Source organism: Galeopterus variegatus, unplaced genomic scaffold (assembly GCF_000696425.1).
Source record: "Galeopterus variegatus unplaced genomic scaffold, G_variegatus-3.0.2 Scaffold2380, whole genome shotgun sequence".
Taxonomy (NCBI): Eukaryota; Metazoa; Chordata; class Mammalia; order Dermoptera; family Cynocephalidae; genus Galeopterus; species Galeopterus variegatus.
In genome coordinates this window covers 278,005-298,755 of record NW_007728491.1, presented here as the reverse complement: position 1 = coordinate 298,755, position 20,751 = coordinate 278,005, and the positions used below count along the sequence as shown (strand labels likewise).

Genomic DNA, 20,751 nt, shown 5'->3' with positions numbered 1-20,751 from the left:
AGGAAGTGCACGGACATGTATAAATTAAGCTTTTTATAATTTGGGCATAATTCAGTAATAACTTTAAAATGTCCCCATGCATTTGGAGCAGCCACTTCCCACAGTGCTCTCATGTGTGTTTGCATTTTCCAAGGCAAGCTTACTTCAACAAAGAAACGTTTAGTATAAACACACCGCATCATTCTCTTCTTGTCTGGCCTTGATGACAAGGGAAATATGGACAAGTCATATTGCATAGAGAGAAAGCACTTTCCTAATTTCCTTGGACCTAAACACATTTTCTTTTCTTTTTTTTTTTCTTTTTTTTGTCTTTTGTCTTTTTCTGTGTCCGGCAACGGATCGCAACCCTCAGTGTCGCCCCCGCACCGGACTGGGGACCGGCAACGGGATCGCAACCCTTGGTGTTGCTCCCGCTCCTCGCTCAGCCAGTGAGCGGGAACCGGTCTGTATGTGGGATCCGAACCCTCGGGCGGGAGCGCCGCCGCGCTTCCCAAGCGGCGCACTATCCAGTGCGCCACCGGGCCGGCCCCATTTTCTTTATTTAGATGCTGCACTGTAAAATGTTTTATTTTTCCTATGATGATAGGAAATACAGAATAATGACTACTCAGCATACCAAACAAAAAACCTCATGTGACCTGTGGACACTGCAAGTTGTCATAAAGCCAGTTTGTTACAGGAAATAAGTTAGTCCATACACATGTCCATTACTTATTTATTTGTTACAAATGACCCTGCTTATTTTTCCCCTTTATTTTTTTCTTGTCCTACTATATAATTGTATAAATGTCATATATAGTGACACAGTGAAAACTCTGAAGAGTTGGTAGCTAAAAAGTGGAAAAATTAAAAACATTTGAAAAATAATTTTAAGACAGGGCTTAGTAAAGTTGGAGTTATACTGGAAACAATCATGTGAACTCTTAACCTTTAAATGATGATCTTTAATACTCTGCCATGTTTTCTCATGTGGAACATTTCAATATTCACCTCCACTAAAATCTCAAGGGTAGGGCCGGCCTGGTGGCTCACTGCTACAGTGCGACACTTGGGAGCGCGGCGACACTCCCGCCGAGGGTTCGGATCCCACATACAGAGCGGCCGCTCACTGGCTGAGCAAGGGGCGGGTGCAACACCGAGGGTTGCGATCCCGTTGCCGGTCCCGGTCCGGTACGGGTGCGACACTGAGGGTTGCGATCCATTGCCGGTCACGAAAAAAGACAAAAAGGAAAAAAAAAATTAAAATCTCAAGGGTAACCAATTCAGTGTCTCTCCATGATAGAAATAGCCCAGGAGATCAAGATGTGCCTGGCGTCTTGCTGCAGCTAGCGGACAAGGCTGCTGTCTCAGTTGCTGCGGAGAGCCAGGGAGAAAGGAGTCAGCTTACAGGGCTCATTGTGTTGTCTGAGCAACAGAAAAATCATTCTGTGAAGGTTATTATGAATTCCTAATGTTACTCAAAAGGGGAAAATTATGTGGTATAATAAAAACATACATGATTTTAAAATCGTATTTATAGAAAATTCTGTATATTGCTCAACTCAAACTATGTGTGTATTCACAGTAGTATGTTTAAATGTGCTTAAAATGGCAACCCTTATGTTTTATGTATTTTACTACAATAAAAAAGTTTAAGAAAAATTCAGAGACAGAAAGCAGATGAGTGGCTTCCAGGGGCTGGGAGGAGACAGGAGTGGGGGGTGACGGCTTGATGGCTGCAGAGTTTTCTTTTGGGGGTGATGAAAATGTGTGAAACTAGACAGAAGTGGTGGTGGCAGAACACCAGGAATGTACTAAATGCTACTGAATTGTACACATTAATGTGGTTAACTTTATGTTACATGATTTCATTTCAATTAAGAAAGTGTTCATATCTCTGCTTAAATCCTAGTGTGTGGATACATGAGTGTGTATAGTTTGTGAAACTTTTTCAAGCTACACACTTACAACGTACATTTTTCTGTATTATATGTATATATGTTTTTCTTTTCTTTTTTTTTTTTTTTTTTGTCTTTTGTCTTTTTCCGTGTCCGGCAACGGATCGCAACCCTCAGTGTTGCCCCCGCACCGGACCGGGGACCGGCAACGGGATCGCAACCCTCGGTGTTGCTCCCGTGCCTCGCTCAGCCAGTGAGCGGGAACCGGTCCGCATGTGGGATCTGAACCCTCAGGCGGGAGCGCCGCCGCGCCTCCCAAGCGGCGCACTACCCAGTGCGCCACCGGGCCGGCCCATATGTTTTTATTTTCTATATTGTGCTTCAATAAAGTGTTTAGGAAAAAAACAAACCCAACTATGTGTGTACTGAATGGAGTTTAGGCCAAATCAGACAGTAAAATATTAAGTAACAATCTTGCAACCTGGGGAAGGGTGTTCATGTGCAAAATTCCATGAATAGCAGAAAAAAGCTATGAAAAAAATATTTTAAAAGTTGTGTAAGAGATCTTTGTTCATAAGAAAAAAAGGTCAGCACAAAATGTAACACCAAATTTTAGAGAGATATGGGCGTGAGATGTTTTATTACTATACAAAGGGGCCTGGTTCCATGAACTCCACAACACAGTTTAATCAGCTTAAAACTCCCAGTATTTTGTGTAACTGCCCTGGCCTGTTCCCCAAATTCATAATTCAATTGAGGTCCTGAATTTCTAATGGATAACCCTGAATCAATAATCTAAGTTGGCCTGAATAGGACTTTTATTCACCTTGGTCAGGAAAATAACCTTGTTATTCAAGAAGGTACAAAATACATAGAGATAGAGATGGTGGTTTGAAAAAAAATTAAGTTTAAATTACCAGTAATTTTGCGAAGATGTAGAAATGGATTTTTCAATACTTGTGCCTTTTAAAAATTGTCTGCTTTATAAAATGTTTGAAAGAATAAATTATATTAAATTTGTGATTGTAATTTGAATAGGGTCTATTGGTGTTAAATATTTAGGGGAACTTCATCCGTTCAATTTATTAGCTAATTTATAAAGAAAACAAATTCCTTGAGTGTCAAGGCTTAAAAAATAGCTATTAACATGTATATTTTTCTAAAAAATGAATTATTTAAAACATTAGTTACTAACTACCTTTTTGTACACACATAACCCTTCTTGTACACATTAAATAGTAAGTTAGCAAGTGCTACTGAGACTGTACATGAACACATCAAGTCACCTTTGAAGGACAAGTAGCTTTTAGTTGCAGCAGTAAGAAGTAGTCAAGGATATACAGCAAACAAGCTATAGGCACCCTGTTTATTTATGGTGAAATCATTGTGTTGGGGAAGTAGGTGCCCGAAGCCAGATGTTTCACAAAGACAAGGATTTTGTCTATTTTACACACTGTTGTAGCACCAGTGTTTTCTACTGTGCCTGGTCTTTAATTTGTATTCAAATAATTTTTGTTGAATAAATAGAAGTGGGTTTCAGGGACAACTTGCTTCAGAACTATCCATAGTCCCTTTTATTACAAATTCACAGGCACCTCCTGTGGAACTGGGTCCCTGGGGGTGTTGGAATCTGCTTTCTTCACACACACACTCCAAGCCCCTTGTCCACATACTACATAGTCCGAGAACCACTGAAGTCCAATCTCGTCACTTTGCCAGCGAGAAACTGAGGCCAAGTGGTTTGTTCAGGGTCACATGGCTAATGGCTTGGCAAATAGTAGAGCCCGATCTGTCAGGCTCTGGAAAGTTCATTGGTTTGTTGACTTCCTCTAGCTTTCAATACATAGAAAGCAGGAAAATAATCCAGCTTCTGGGTTTTTTTTTGTTTTTCCCTGATAGTTGACTTGGAGTCCATTTCTTATCGTCGTGTCTGTACCACTGCTTCTCCAGCATTATGTCATACTGCATTGCCTCGCTTTTTCAGAGTAGTCCCTAACATTGGATTTCTAATTAAAGTTAATTTCTGAAATGCTTGTCAGTGTCTATGATCTTCTAACATTTTCTAAATGTTTAATGTTTTCACTTGAGTAGAGCTGTTAGAAAGAGTTTATTTCCGGCTGATCCTGTGGCAAACTCGGGAGAGTGCAGCGCTGGGAGCGTAGTGGCAGAGCGGGTTCAGATCCTATATATGGATGGCCGGTTGCGCTCACTGGCTTAGCGTGGTGCGGGCGACACCAAGCCAAGGGTTGCTATCCCCTTACTGGTCACAAAAAGGACGAAAAAAAAAGTTTAATCCGCCTAAGACCTTCAGAGACTCTTTTCATCGATTTTTCTAAGAATGCTCTTCCGTGTCTCCTACTGTAGAAGCCATCCTCATAGGCCATTGTGTCTGCTTAGGGGACACCAGTCATATGCCTCCTTAACTGTAAAGTCTTCACCTGTGCAACAACCTCCTTNTGAACATGGCATTCATGTGGCTGCAGCTTCCCATGGCTCCTCCTTCCCTCACTTGGTACTTAATTCTACAACCTGGAAAGTTATGGGACTGGCAGGAGGGTAGAGCGGGGCCAATTCAGTCCTGAGGAAAGTTTCTTGATTCAATGGTAAGTGACTCTCCTGAGGGTGTGGGGGTGTTTAATGCCTCTTTGCCTTCAGTTTGGCCTTGTGAAAGAGCTGAAGACAGGAGGCTTACAAGGTTGGCCTTGCACCACTGTCACAGGGAGAAGGGAGCGGGGTGGCATGACTGGGGGAAAGATGGGCTACTGACTCCTGGGAAAAGAAAACATCCCACTCAACCTTCGACTTCTGTTACACCAGGAAGATGCGTTTTCTGTTTCTAGGTTTTGTTCCTTCTTCATACGTCTCCTTTAATATTGCAAAATGTTTTAGATTTTGCCAACATCCTATAATTAATGAGATGAAGGAGGAGCTGCACTGAATATATAAGGTCTAGTAAGGGTGCTGCTGGGTGCCTGTGGCTCACAGCCACTTGGACAGCTCGATGGGTTTTAGAGGAAGGGAGTTGGCTTCTACTCACCTGCTTGGAGGTTGGCTGACTAAGGTTTGGAGATCAACAGCTAAATCAGGGTTGGTTAGCTGTTTGATGACCCAGTCTCTAAACTAGGTGTTTTCAAAAAGTGATTCTCTGATGATCATCAGCAGCGCCACTTGGAAAATTTTTGAAAAGACAAATTCTCAGGCCCCAGCCCAGACCTGCTGAGTTAGAAACTAAGTCCCAGGCATCAATAAACCCATCCCCTAGGTGATTTTTGTGCACCCTAATAATCGAGAACTGCTGTTCTAAAGATGCTTCTCTTCCCCAATTCAGAATGATACCCTAGTAGCTCTAAGAAACAAATGTCTTCTTTATATGGCCTAATAAAAAGATATGACTTTAAAATAATTTCTTCAAAATTTTCTGACAGTTTTCTGTCCGTTACACACATCAGCTTAAAAGCTTTGTGATGCACTTTAGTTGAGGTAAAGAATCTCTTTTCTCCTTCTTCAGAGAATGGAACTCTGGAAGATCATCCTTAACTATTTTAAACAAGGTAATTTCCACCTGACTCCAATCATGCTTAAAATGCAATATTTACTTACTATGAAAAATTTCCTTGCCTAAAATGAGGCTTAAGGATGGGGTTTTCAACCTTCTCTGCTTTATTTTCTCCATAGCAATTATCACCATCAAACATACTGCATATTTTACATATTAATCTTTTTTTCTTTTTGTATGTCTACACCCACATGAGTGTGAGCTTCATGAAGGCAAAGGCTTTTATGTATCACCATCAAACATACTGCATATTTTACATATTAATCTTTTTTTCTTTTTGTATGTCTACCCCCACATGAGTGTGAGCTTCATGAAGGCAAAGGCTTTTATCTGTTTCATTCACTGCTGATCTCCCAGGACATTGAGCAGTACTTGGCACATTGTAGATAATCAAATTATTTGTTGAATGAATACATGAAGGTTGGGTTTCAGGAATGTGTCCTGTGTGTTCTGTAGATTTCTGTGTTTATTGATTCATTGAAGAAGATTATGGTTTTTGTTCTTATCTCTAATTGTGAGGATGCTTAATACCACAGGCTTCACAAGGTCCTCAGAAGTCCCATTATTTTTGTGCAATGCAAGCAGGAGAATTTACTAGACTAATGTAGAAGGGTTATTATTACCTCAGGGTTTGCTAGATTGTCATGGGCTGGAACTGCATAGGGGATGCTAAAAAAGAATTGGGGGAGATTGGTGATATAAAATTCACACAAATGAATTTCTGTCAGTGATTTTTGGGCATGTCAGACTGCTGTTGGTACAAGAATGCTCTTTTGTAGGGATTATTTTGGGGTGATAAACCTGTCTGTCAGTAATTGTGCTAGGTCGAACACCTCCCAGTATGCAGTATTTCCACCTTTCTGTTCGCACATCTTACAGCTCCCACTTCACAGATATTCATTGTTTTCTCATTTGTTGAAGATCCTATTTTGACACAGTAAAGTTGGTTTCCGCCCTTAAAGCACTTGGGGGGCATTAGGCAGACACATTTGGAGGTGGAAGCTGCAATGAAAAGAGACAGTGTAACTCACCACCGTACATTAGGGTGTGGTTCCACCTAACTCATCCCCAGAGTGGTGAGCTCCTTGGTGGCAATGACTTAAAAGACCCAACTTTGGTTGAATGGAGGGACCTGGTTGTAAGAGAGCAAAGTGCACTAGCAAGCCACTAAGATTCTGGAATTGGGTCATCTCTGTCACCTCTCTCCCTGTCTCACTGCCCACATCCAATCAGGATTTGAGCCACCTCTGGCACCTCTGTCTCACTCACTGCCCATATCCAATCAGGATTTGAGCCACCTGCACCTCCCTCTCAGTCACTGCCCACAATCCAATCAGAGTTGAGCCATCTCTGGCACTTTCCTCTGGCTCATAGTCCATGTCCAATCAGACACTAGTTCTGTCCGTCCATTTCTACAAGGTCTTCAGCCTGTCCTTTCTGTTCTTTTATCATTGGCACTGCCTAAGTACATTTATAGTTATCATTTTTTTGAGCATGTACTAGGAAACCACACAATATGCCAAATGCTTTGCATGCTTTATTTCATTGAATCCTCACAACAAATATATGACCTATGCTAGCATACTAATTTTACGGATGAGGAAACCAAGCTTAGAGTGGTTAGGCAATTTGTCCAGGTCAGACAATTAGTCAATGGTAGAGGTAGGCTTTAAATAATAAATGACGCACATACCTGAGCTCTTTAACATAACTCTATACCACATTTGTTCATTTCTCTCTGGAATATTACTGGGTTACACATGGGGAGTCTCTATTTTTAATAAGCAGTTAAATTAGGTGATTCTCCTATGAGGCCTGGTTTTGGAACCACCCATTCACTTAAAAATTCATGTAAATCTTATGTTCGTGAAATAGATTCAAAAAAAATCATTTAGGGGTAAAGTTACCAAGACCATGTATATTAAATCAATTTTTAGTAAAGAGATATAAGCTCATGTGTGTGTGTATATATATGTTTTAGTTGAAGTGCAACGTCGTCCACAGTTTGGCCTCAGCTTTCCTTTCCAACATTATCTTTTCTACTTTCTCCATTCCAAGTAGATTAACCTCTCTGTTTCCCAAACAAGACCCCAAAGGTGTTCTAGTTTCTGTCTTTCCCCCACACCATCCTCTTCTTTTGCCAGACCGATGCACTCTTTTCTACTTCTTTCCAAGTTTCTACAAGTCTCACCTCTTCCATGAAACATTTCATAGCCACTTATTCCCATCCTGATTTTTTATTTAACTAAGCTTTAATGGTGGAAATTTGTCAGCACCATATCTGATATTTTTATACTTTCTTGTTAATTAGCATTTCAAATGTCTTTTCTTCAGGACAATTAGAAGTGCTTTGTCTGAGAGCAGTAACTGTGGCCCATCCATATGTATGTCTTACTCAGCTCTAAACAAGGTGCTCAGTTAATTCTGATGGATCGATTGATTTCAAATTCTGAATTTTGAGGGTAGGTACAAGTATACAAAAAGAAATGTGTTTGATGGATCTGGGATAATTCATGTTGCCAAAATATCTAAGTCAGCCTGAGTATCAGCAATACTATCGTTAATCAGTAGCTTCTTTCAGGCAGACATCATTCTTTCCCATGTGTCTCAACTGATGGGAGAAAACATAATTCATGTTGCCAAAATATCTAAGTCAGCCTGAGTATCAGCAATACTATCGTTAATCAGGAGCTTCTTTCAGGCAGACATCATTCTTTCCCATGTGTCTCAACTGATGGGAGAAAACAGGGAATGTAAGGGTAAGATACCTGTAGGCACCATATATGTATAGGCATCTTGCCCTCAATAGGAAACACTTCATGAGAAAGCATGCATTTCCTTTCCATGCTCTCTGTCAACCATCTAGAGAAGTTTCTCTTTTTTTCCATTGTTGGAAGGGATAGGCTTTGGTGAAGGACAAGGGACTGTTGCACCTCTGATGAGGGAATCGGTTCCCTGAGCTTTTGGGAGGGCCACGATCACCATTCTTTTAGTATAGTTATGGCTTAAATGCTCTTAGCCTGTTTATTTTCAGACTACCAACACCAAGAAGCCCTTTCAACCACATCCACTAATTCATCCTTCAGTTCAGTTCTCACACATCCATGCTTATGAAACCCTTCCAGGACAGAAGATATTTATCTCTCTTACAGCTCTTCTCACATTCTGCCTAGCTTGTTTATATGTTTCTGTAAACATAAAAATCTGCAACTGTATAAATTGTAATTTATATAATTACTGTGTAATGTTACTCCTCCAACTATTGTGAATAATTGCAGGAGTACAAAGGGTCCTTTATCTTCAGAACCCTCACCATGCCTTGTACAGTGGCTTCCGCAGATTGGGTGTTAAATGGATAGAGGACTTAAAGGAACCACCAGAGGAAAACTTAGACAATTTTGATGAAGGCCCTTTAATGCTGGAAATAAGGAGGGGGACCTGAAGCTTAAGATCAGGTGCTCTTCTTACTGGATTGATGCTGTCCAAACAAGTGCTACTCCAAACAAGATTCTCTGTGACACTGACTTTTGCTCACCAATTAAAGAAGGCTGGCAGAGGTGGGCTGTATCCTTAGGGAAAAAAATGCTTTGACTTTTCTGATTGTTTGCAGGACCAAACAATATTTTAAATTATTTATAGAAATCTCTTAAGAGATGTTCATGTGTTAGTTTGATTATCTCCAAACATTCTGCTAATTTGAACAATATTCTTTAAATATTCAAATTTTTTAGTATCCTGCTTTAGAAAAACTTAGACTCCTGGAGCTTTTGGGAATTTAGATATATATGTACAGCAAGGGAGTCATAGTAAAGATAGATATTTTGATAAAATTGTAAGCTGCTGATTATTTTTCACTCTACTCTGAAAAGAATAATTTGTGGGAAAAAAAACAAGAAAAGAAATTCCTTGCAATAGAAAGTTCCATGAAGACATTTTCTCCATGATAAATAAGGAAGAATGGAAGCTAACATTAAGCACATCCACGAATACCTGACCAGGGGTATTGTCAGGGACCATTTTTATCCTCCCTGCTCTTCAAATTCCTTTTATTTTCTGTATGTATTTCTGACAACAATTTCCTTACACTACATTTTGCAGGGAAAAGGGCAATGTACACAGCAGGCCCTGGTTTGCTGTCTCTTGTGTGGAACTGCCTAGTTCACACACGTATGGCATGAAGGTTGGAAGCCCCAGATATTGACCTTCTGGGTTTGCAGGGAAAAGGGCAATGTACACAGCAGGCCCTGGTTTGCTGTCTCTTGTGTGGAACTGTCTAGTTCACACACGTATGGCATGAAGGTTGGAAGCCCCAGATATTGACCTTCTGGGTTGCCGCCATCAGAGGGCCTGCTCACTGCAACACCTGTGTCTACCCTCTGTCATGGTGCAATCTTTTGGCCTGTCAGGGGAGCTGAAGGACCTGGATTTGTTAATAGAATCTCTTCCCTTTCCAGGACTGAGCTGGAGAACATGGGGCCAGAAAGTGAAAGAGGAGACATGGGGGACAATATAGTTTTTGTCTTTCTTTTTGCAAAAGTAAAGTGGTTTTGGTAAAAATTAGATGTAGCAATTCAACAAGTTTTCACTGCATAATTTATGCCCTGATTTAAAATGTTTTTTTGAAAATGTGTTACAAGGGAAATGTACCTGCCTCTTTGAATTGTGTTAAATCCTAACCTCCAAGCCGTCTTTGTGTATTATAGGAATCTTAGTGGGCTATATCAGGGTCAAACTGTATCTTAGAGCAAATGTACTGTTGTGAAGTTCCTGCTTTTAAGCAATTCACAGATGTAACACCAATAGTCAATGCACTTATGGAAAATGGAAATCTAATGCCACGTCTTACGTATCAAATTGGCAGACATATAAAAGGATTGATAACTCCAAGGTTTGGTGAGGGTGTGGACGGCAGTCCTAATTGTATATTATAGATTGGAATATAATGTGGTAAAAAATATCTCTGCAAAGTGAGTTGATACGCTGTATCAACAAAAACTTTATATTCAAAAATAATATTAACCTAGAAATTCTATTTTCTAGGGTATATCCTGAGGAAATAATTTTATTTTACAGATTTATTCGTAATAGATTTACCTATCACAGCACTGTTTACAGTAGCAAAATGCAGGAGAAAATAAATCACAGAATATCCATATAGACTTTTACAGACGTTGAAAATTATGTGGCAGACTAATACATGATGAGATGGCAGTAGTTTCATGATATAGTAAGGGAAAAACAGCAATATATGGAATAGGATGTAGAGTATGATCTCATTTTATGTTTTAAAAATTGTATTATATACAGGGCCACCTTTGAAGTATGTGAGGCCTCAAGGCAAAGTTTTTGTGCGGTGCTTATCTATAAACAATTAGCCACCCCAAATTAGAGTGTCATCACCATACTGGCAGTCCAATCTCAAACAATCTTGAATAAGAGTACCCTGCTAGCCAGCAGTTGCAATCTGCTCACCAAGCTGCTCTCTGGGAATGAGGGTTTAGCTCTGGGCCAGAGATGACTCCACACACAAGTCCCAGAGCTCTTTGGAGCATCTGGTTGACCCTGTGCATGGTGGGGAGGAGAAGCAGCAGAGGGTTGGAGAATGTTCCACAGGGGAGACTCACAGTGTCTGTATGGAGCCCTGTCTGGGATCAGGGCAGTCTGCTTGCATAATACTGCCAGTCTTGGCAGGTTCCAGGCACTGGAAGAGGACTTAAAGGAACCACCAGAGGAAAACTTAGACAATTTTGATGAAGGCCCTTTAATGCTGGAAATAAGGAGGGGGACCTGAAGCTTAAGATCAGGTGCTCTTCTTACTGGGGTCTAAGGGTGATACTGATTACATATACATAGAAAAAAGACTGGAAAGATTCACAACAGAATTAAAGTAGTTATTTCTAATTGTAGAATATTATTTCTAAAGTAGTTATTTCTAATTATATTTTTCCTTTCTGTTTAAATCATTTTATAAAATTTTGTACAATGGAAAAGAATTATTTTTGATTAAGAGGTTATTTTTAAGAAAGAGGATATATAAATGCAAATAAGGCATGCTAGCTGAGATCAAGGCAAAATGAGAGCATTTCCAGCACGTGCTCACTACCAGCACTTACCTGAACATTTTTCCCAGTCATAGCAGGTGTCATAGCCACAGGATTCTTTCTTTGTGCTATTGGATGAAAGTTTTGTCCTTTCAAGACCCCATTCTAGTTGTAGACCATCTTGGCAGGAACCAATATATAGAAAATGGAGTTGCTGATTATTTAAACATTTCTTGGCCAGAAACTTACAAGCAGGTGAAGTAAAGTAATGGTTGGAATCTGTATCAAATATGCAGAGATCTTCTGAATAATGGCTGCCCGAGAAAGGAAAGCAGGTATTTACATTCAAAGACCAAAAAGAAAACAAAACAAAAACGGAAGGTATGTACCCAATTTAATATATTAACTTACCCCACTATTTTCTTCCCCACTGCTCGCACTCTCTAATCCTTTTTCCCTCCTTTCTGTCCCTCATTTTATCTTGCATGCTGCCTGGGATTCATCTTTCTAAAATTTCATCTTAGTCTTGGTATTATTCCCAATTGCCTTGAAATTAAAGTCTGAATTCTTAAATCCTGGGAACCCAGATCGTTCATAATTTGACTCCAATCGACTGTCCTTTCTAGTATTATCTTCCCATTGTCCTAAATCCCCCTTTATCACCTGACAATTGTGTTGATCATTTTCTACACTGATAAGATTATTCTTCCTCTTCTGCCATCCATAACCCACTCAATCAGCATTGCCTTGTCTCTCTCCTCTGCCTGTCTGTGTCCAGCTCAGTTCCTGGCTACACTTTGAAACTGATGTCATCAACCTCACCTGGTACCTTCTTGGAGCTCTATTACTTCATTAATTGCAACACCAATTTAGAACATGTCACATAGAGCCTTACCTCATTATATAGTGCCTGACAATTGTGTTGATCATTTTCTACACTGATAAGATTATTCTTCCTCTTCTGCCATCCAAAACCCACTCAATCAGCATTGCCTTGTCTCTCTCCTCTGCCTGTCTGTGTCCAGCTCAGTTCCTGGCTACACTTTGAAACTGATGTCATCAAACTAGCCTGGTACCTCCTTGGAGCTCTATTACTTCATTAATTGCAACACCAATTTAGAACATGTCACATAGAGCCTTACCTCATTATATAGTATTTCAAGTGTGTTTGTACTGTGTATTTGCAGCCTGAGCATTTAAGTCATTCCTTGGGAAACTTGCTTAATCTCTCTGAGTAGAAAGATGGGTCCTGCCACCAAGAGGTAACAAGTGGCCATAGCCCTTCTTTTGCTGACAGGACAAGATCACCCTGACTCCTCCAAATTTGAGTTTCTTCTCTGATGTCAACTTTACAGTTAACAATCAGTGCACCAGCATGTAAGACTGTTTCCAGGAACTAGAGATTATAGCTGAGAACAAAAGGCCACTTTTTAAGTTCACAGAACTTATGCTGTGGGGCCAGCCACTGGCATGAACACTTCAATCTCTTATAAAGGAGAACTGAGGTAGACAGAAGGAGGCTGGAGAGGTATGGCAGGGCTGAAATAGGAATTCCAGGGGGGCAACCTGTATTCTCATGATTTGCTATTGCACAGATAAAAAAAGAAGTTGCCTCCGGGTTAAGGAGACAATGTGAATGTCAAAAGTAGGACCCAGAAGGCCAACTGCTGGGTAAGGGGATTCTAGCCGCAAGAGCTACTTGGTGGATTATGTGTGGTGAATCCCAAGAAGGGTGGATACAGCCATCTTTGGGTTAAATGATGTAGTAGAATTATACAGAAAAAGACCCTCTAGTGTTCTCCAGAAAGATAATAAATGTGTCCCTGCAAGCTTTTGTTCACCTGTAGCACAGAGAAACACGAGAGCTAATCAGTGTTAAAAGGGAAATATTAAGAACTCTGCATAGTCATTGGCTTTCTGTCCAAACTTTCATTGTTTCTCCTCCTCAGTAACTTAACTAATTCTGTACAGAGTGGCTATGCACACAGCCAGAGCTGCCCTTCACAGCTGTCCCTGCAGATGCACTGGTCACGTGACCAGTGAGATGGAAGCAAGTGTGGGTCTTCCAGGAAATCTTAAAAAGAGAGACTGCGTCCCCACTCCCTTTTTTTCTTTTAAATCTTCCTTTCTTCCTACTCCAGCAGAGCAATCTTGGACCATGAAGTAACTTTAAGGATTGCAAAACAGAGAATAAGAAGGAGCCTCAGACCTATCGAAAATCAAAGAATCACCCTGTGAGCGCTGGACCGCCTACCTCTGCAAGCATTTTGTGAGATTGGAAAACAAAACCTTATCTTAAGTGAATGCTAATTTTTGGTTTGCTTTAAATTCAACTGAAACTATTCCTGAAATTAATAAGCAACTTTGACACTCCTGGGTTTGTTCATGTGAAGAAAAGTCAGTTATATCAGCAGAGAAGATAGCCAACTAGACATGGCAGTCACATAAGGGTGTATAATTTTTCTTCTTCATGCTCTCTGCCCCAGCATGAAAGAACCAAGTGGCAAAGGGGTGTGTGTGTGTGTGTGTGTGTGTGTGTGTGTGTTCCATTCTCACGCCACTTTCTCTACTCCAAGCTATTGGAGTTATATAACCTTCTCCTATAAGCAGTGGGGGAAGGGAAGGTTCTGATATAAATGAGTTTGAAGTTTTTAAATGAACAGGAGTAAGTCTTTATAAATAAAACGAAACTTTTTAATAAACAAAAGCCATGCAAACTTACAGAAGCGGACTGAGAGATAATTAAGAAAGCTAGCTACTCAGTGGGGAAGGAGGAATTCAGCAGAGCACAGGGGTATCAGTTATGTAAAAAATTAATATGTTTCATGTTTGTGCTTCAAGAAGCCCAGCTCTTCTATCAAGCTGGTTACACTAGACTGGTTTTGCCAATTTTCAAAGACAGTCCATAGAGTAACTCTCACCTACAGTCTTCTTCCGGAGACATACAAATGCATTCAGATCCTGATTGTTTTTGTCCTGGCTGACAGTGGCCCTTTAATTTTGTCAGAATATCTGAAGCAAAAGAAAAGAGCGAGGAAAAAAGAAAACAACCACAAGAAAATAGTGCACAGCATCAGCATGAATTCCTTGTGATAAGCTTGAACTCCCAGCAGGAGTTCTATTTATCTCCTGGAGTTAGGGCATTTATTTTGACTTCTCCAAATATTTTAAAAGAAGTCCCCCACCTGGAGTTAAAAATTATTGTTTTAGAGAAAATGATACAGGGTAACAGATGATGAATTATGAGTTTATTTGAGGAAGAAGACTTAAACTCTTAATAGAAGACCCTTTAGGAAATAAAAGACATCCGATAATTGGCTTTAGCTTAAAATAAAATGCTTAATTATGTGTGTCAACTTTTTTATGTCTCTTCACTTTAACCAACAATTTCAGGTTAACCATCAATTCTGATCTTGTTAGATGAGAGAGCTCAGACTTCCTCCAAATATTAGTTTTGTACTGGAAAAGAAAATTGAACTCAGCTTCTAAAATTTGAAGATAACCACTTGACCAATAACTTCTTACTTGCTGCCTGACATCATCTGCACAGAGTGAAATAAAACCTAGCCTTTCAGTGGAATCTTCTGCTTTCTCCCCAAAACACATTTAAGAAATAGCACCAGTGTAGATGCTATTACCAATCTTGGGGTGCATCACCTTAGCAGACCCTAGAATCCTGAGCTGCTACTCACCTTTTTCACAGGTGAGTGAGTTTGAAATAGGTGGTGTCCAAGAATCCCCGCTGCATGTGTACCTTGATGGCCCAGCAAGGACAAAGCCTGCAGGGCAGGTTAGCTCCACCGATTCACCAATTTTATATAATCTTTGTAATGGTGTGAGCGTCAGAACTTCCTGCACAACTGGCTTGAGGCATCCTGTCCCTGTGGGGAGAGCAACATTTCAGATGTGGTTAGTGGAGCAGAATACTCAATACATGTAGGCAGATTTTATGAAACTTAGGAAATGATTCTAATGAGATTTACTGCATTCGTTCAGCTTTGGAGCCCTGTTTTGATCAGAAAACCTGGATGTTAAGGATCCCGGTCTTCTCAGAGATGCCTCCACTGAAAACCTCCCTTTAGTTTCACTAACTGAGGCTCCCTTACTAAGGAATTGGCTATAAGTACATCCAACTTTCATTGCATTCATGGTGTCCCATAGTAAATCTTCGGGGTCCCCATTTGAGCCTTGTTTGAATCTCATTTTATACTTTAATGTAGCATGGATATGTGCAGAGCCTACAAGCTTATTCACTCTTTCTCAGGAAAGGATGTGAACATGCTCCAAGGGGCAGTGCCTCGGAGTCAACTGCCTCTCACATAAACTCCCATTTCTGATACACAGAGTGTGAGAATTGTCTTCTCAGGACTCGTCGATGTGTCTCCCTTTGTACCTCAGGCAAGGCTGTGGTTAGACAGAGTTTGGAGACTTGCTGGATTTCTTTTTAAGAGCATGCTTCACAGTCCTGTATGGGTGTGAGGCACGGTCAGGACAACTGAAATCCAGAGATATTTTGAAATCTAATTTTAGCAAATGAGCCCTAGTTTCTGCTTCACTAAATCTTCTCACCAAAGTTACCAAAAAATAGTAAAAGGCACTGATCTAAGGGTGTGATTTTGCTCTACTTATATTAGGCACGTTCATCCCATAGAGCAGTCGCACAAAATGTTTGCCCTGTTCTCACGTTGGCATTCCACATCCCCCTGCCTCCAGGTCCTGTCTGGTAAGCATCGGAAGTACTGGTATCCAACAGCTTTGAAGCCAGTAAGGCATGACATTTCAACTTCTTCTCCAACCGAGTACAGTTTCTTTTCATTCTAGAATAAAAACAGAAACCCACAAATTTTTAACGCTATGAATAATAATCTCTAAACATCTCAGGGTCATCCTGGATTTTTTCTTTTCCTTCACTTTTCTATCTACTCAGTCAGAGTCCTCTCAATTTTTTACCTCTAAGTGTTTCTCAAAGTTCTCTCTTTTGCCATTGTTGCTGTATTTGCTCATGGCATTATCTCTTTTCAGGACAGCTTTCTAATTGGTCATTCTTCTAATCCGCCTTCCACATTGCTGCTCTAAATTGATTATATATATATATATATATATATTTTTTTTTTTTTTTTTACTTACAAACTTGCTCTCTGCTATCTATGGGTTTACCTACTATTGCTAGAATAGAAAATCTATATAGTCATGATGTAGTGGCTATAAACTGAATAAATAATATATCCCCATAATTATATATATACATATATACACAGCAAACATATGTAGTTGATGTTGTGACTAAATGACTACAAATTATTTCAAAACTTTACTCAGTTTCTAGCAACCCGTTGGTCATTATATTTTCCAAATCAATGGATAATTAAAGTACAGCTACTTTGGGGGAGGGCTCACTAAAATTTTCATGACAAAATGAATCTTACACTTCTTAGTTTGGAATATTAACTGTAACCTACTTTTCTCAGCTCCTGCCATTTTCATAATCAGCTGGCATAAATAAGTTAAAAGTTATTTAGGTATATGGATCTGACAATATGTAATTTTGAGGATAATGTTCTAGGGCAGGGATCAGCATAAGTCTTTCTATATGGGGCCTGTCAGTTGCAGGCTATACAGTCTCTGTAGCAATTACTCCCATCTGCTATTGTTTGCAGAAAGCAGTCATAGATAATATATAAACAAATGAGGGTGGGTGTGTTTCAATGAAACTTTATTTTTTTAAAAAGGTGGCAGGCCAGATATGGCCTTTGGGTCATAGTTTGTTGACCCCTGTTCTAAAGGATTAGTTCCCAAAGTATGGCTCCTGAACTAGCAGCATCAGTATTACTATTACCTGGGAACTTGTTAGGTAAAGAAACTTCTGGGCCCTGCTCAAGACCTATTGAATCAGAAGCTCTGAAGGCGGGACCCAGTAATTTGTATTTTAACAAGCCCTCCCATGCATTGTTGAGTTTGAGAACCTCTGTTCTAGAATAAAGGCTAATTGAAATGACCTTCCTTCAAAAACCTTTAAAACCTTTAGGCATGGTACTTTAGACATTGGCAGAAGGCAAGTGAACATTAAAGGTGCATTAGCCCAGACTATGCTCCCTGGATATTTATGGGCTAGCCTTGGAGAATAAAGTGTTATTGATCTTTGTTCATAAATATGATACAGCTGGAAAAAGATTAATTTAAAGGTTTTACTTAATTTAAGAAAGTTAAAATGAATAGGGAGCATGCCTTCTGTGATCAATTTTAAATATTATATATCTCCTAAAAAATTTATGTCTAAAGCCACAGATCTGTCTTACAAAGTATTTTTTAAAAGCCTGGAAACATTGTATCTTAATGAAAAAGAATGAAGTTAAAAAGTATGTTAAAATTCTATTGACTGCTTAAGAGTTCTACAGTTTTCTAACCTAGTAAGACAATACAGACTCAACAACTTCTATTCTTATGGCCACGTCTAGTTTGTCTCTCCAATTACATGCTTTAGATAAGGGCATTAGTTTGCCCAGACTAAGAAATAGCCAGATCTTACGTGCAGGTTCCTACAAGTCATCCAAACCTATATTATGCTGAAGTTCCATTCTCTATTCACATAAATACACCATTATTATATGAACTAAGTAGTACCAAGGAACACAAGCAACCTGCTATCCTTTGGTCTAACAACCAGGTATGAACTCATTTTCAGGGAATTCAAGATGGAAGAGTGCCAAAGTGTTTCCACACATTACTTTGTATTTTGAAGTCAACAGGAGGGTATTAAAATATGAAAACAATAACTGATTAAAATAAACTCCATAATTTTTGAGTTCTTTATTTTGAACTCACAAACAAAAGTGAAGGTCGGGATGCTTACCCGAATAAATCCATTTTCTGGAGGAACTGGCTGAGGACACCCCAAATCTGCCACTATCTCAGGAAGATCTACCTCTTTCATGCCTTCATCATTGCCGATACATGGTTGTCTACTAAAGAGGAAAAAGAAATGTGTACATATGCATAATATGTGTATGTGCATGCATACATGTATGCATACACATGAACATTACATGCATATATATGTATTAAGTAGAGAGAAAACATTACATGGAGAGAAAGAGGTAGCAGCACATTCAATGCCTTACTAGTATGCTGTGTTGGCATAGGTAAAATTCTAATTATTTCTTTACTTAGCAACAGGACAATATGGGTAAATATCTGGGCTCTTTCTGTTGGTTGGGGAAGCAACCCATCCTCTCCCCTCACGCCGCACACGTGGCCTTACTTGTTCTCCATTATTGAAAATGTGCAGTCCTCCTCTTGCCGATTCTCCCCCTCACAGCGTTTCCCTCCTTGTAGGGGGGCAGGATTATTGCATTCTCGGGTTCTTGATCTCTTATAAGTAGCATCACACGTGCTCCAAGAAGACCAGCAACCCCAGTTCCCATCCACTGCATCTGGAACAGAGGAAGACCCACCCGGGGACCAGGGTGCGTCTGGGAGAATTTGGACCTTAATTGAAGCTGGGCCAACCTGGTCTCCTCACTTTTTAGCTATGTGACCTACTTTATGGAATATTATAGGGTTATTGTGAGGATTAAAAGAAATTACGTAGGAAGAGGTCTGATACATTCCTGATTTCCCTTTCCTGTTCCCATAAGCCTGAATAAAATAGCAACAATTGTGAATCATTTTCAACTATCAGCAAACATATGTATGTGTGTGTGTGTATGTACATATATATACCGAATAGAATATATATCAAATTGTGTTTTAAAGGTAGTAGAATATATTCTCATTATCATGCCTCATCCCTTTTCTCAGGAGGATTTGAGGTAACTATGATCATTACTTAGTCCTGTATAAAAACTTTGGTTGTGGCTTAATTTATTTCTTATTACAGAGCTATCCTCATTCTACATTACAGTGCATACTAGGTATGAGGATTATCCTCATTTTATGGATGAACAGATTGAGGCACAGAAAGTTAGGTAACTTTCCCAGAGTCGTGGAGCTGGTAGGTTACAACTGAGACTCACACCAGGGCTGTTTGATTTTAGAGTCTAACATTTTGCAGGCTTATTTTCCTTGTGAGTTTGCTCAAGGTGGAGGTTGCAAATAGAAGTGTCATTTGCTGTTAATTGACCAACCCAGAATATTTTTTGGAGGGGGAAAGGTGCCTACCAGACAATAAATTACAGATACTTACTAGATTTATAATCCGGAGGCCGTCTCTCACAGTTCTCCCCGTAGGTGCCGCTCTGGCACACACACAGACATTCAGTCCCCAAGAGGGTGGGATGGCCATTATTAGGGCATGGAGCACACTGGCAAGGGTCAAACTTGGCTGCATATTCTCGAAAAGCTTTCCTGAGGTTGTTCCGTTTTGTCACCGCACAGGGGATGTTTCTTACCAAGTCCGTGATGGGAGCGAGCTAAGTGCGGGTGGAAGAGAGAGGGCCCAGTCACTTCCCCATTGGCAGCGTGTCGCCATCACTGCCCAGTTCTCATGGAATGACAGGCAAGTCCTGGAAAGTGCCACACTTCAAAGGTATTGTAGAAAATGGTATGGCTGCCTGTTGAACCAGTAGAGAAAAACCCTCTATTTGAGGGCAGGTGTGATGTATCTAGAACTTACCTTTCTTGTAATTCTACTGTGGAAGAAGCCACATGTGAGGTGTTGACTACTTGCATTTATATCATGCTATTTGTTAAGCATCAAATGTATATACATCGAAGTACTGAGACAGGTGACCAAGAGTTAGGCTCTGCTGAAACCTCATAAAGTTTGATTCAAGCAGGAAAACCTAGAGAGGATGAAGAGAGGCTTCCCATGTGTTTCATTTTTCCAGGGATAGTCTTAGCTTCTGGTGGAGTCAGATAAGAAAATGTGGAGTGAGAGAAAATGGAGAAATGAACTTGCCGGTTGGATGCATGGAAGAATTCCAGTAAGAAATAATGGAGCTGACGATAAATCAGGGCTCTTTTTATAAACATTTTAAAACCCCAGAGAAATGACCGGCTAGTGCAATAAGTTACTCACAAGCGCCCAGAGTGAGTGGCGGGGTCTCATTTTTCTTGCCATAACCCGTACAGCTCAATACATATTCAAAGTGCATATAAATGATTCCATTTTCATAATGATTGAACTCCTTTATCTTTAAGTGAAATAAACAGAATAGCTTCTTTGGAGGTCTTTTTTAAAAAGTTAGGTTATCTTTTAGGCAAGACTGATTCTAAATGACAAATGACTGATATGTGGGCAAAGTATTCCATAAATAATAAAAAGCTTTTTAGTAATTAC

The 20,751-nt window shown here is 39.9% G+C and overlaps 1 protein-coding gene across 1 annotated transcript in view; it reads right to left on the bottom strand.

Annotated features, from left to right (window-relative positions):
• Nucleotides 1–5,680: 5,680 nt before the first annotated feature.
• Nucleotides 5,681–20,751, bottom strand: part of C6 (complement component 6) — a 58,460-nt gene continuing 43,389 nt past the window's right edge. Inside the window, exons 10-17 of the mRNA XM_008581522.1 lie at nucleotides 19,657–19,882; nucleotides 18,733–18,904; nucleotides 18,325–18,436; nucleotides 16,159–16,291; nucleotides 15,167–15,355; nucleotides 14,396–14,486; nucleotides 11,547–11,788; nucleotides 5,681–6,435 (exon numbers count right to left, since the gene is read on the bottom strand). Coding sequence (XP_008579744.1) covers nucleotides 6,254–6,435; nucleotides 11,547–11,788; nucleotides 14,396–14,486; nucleotides 15,167–15,355; nucleotides 16,159–16,291; nucleotides 18,325–18,436; nucleotides 18,733–18,904; nucleotides 19,657–19,882 — 1,347 coding nt within the window. The 3' untranslated portion in view covers nucleotides 5,681–6,253. The remainder of the gene's footprint in view (nucleotides 6,436–11,546; nucleotides 11,789–14,395; nucleotides 14,487–15,166; nucleotides 15,356–16,158; nucleotides 16,292–18,324; nucleotides 18,437–18,732; nucleotides 18,905–19,656; nucleotides 19,883–20,751) is intronic.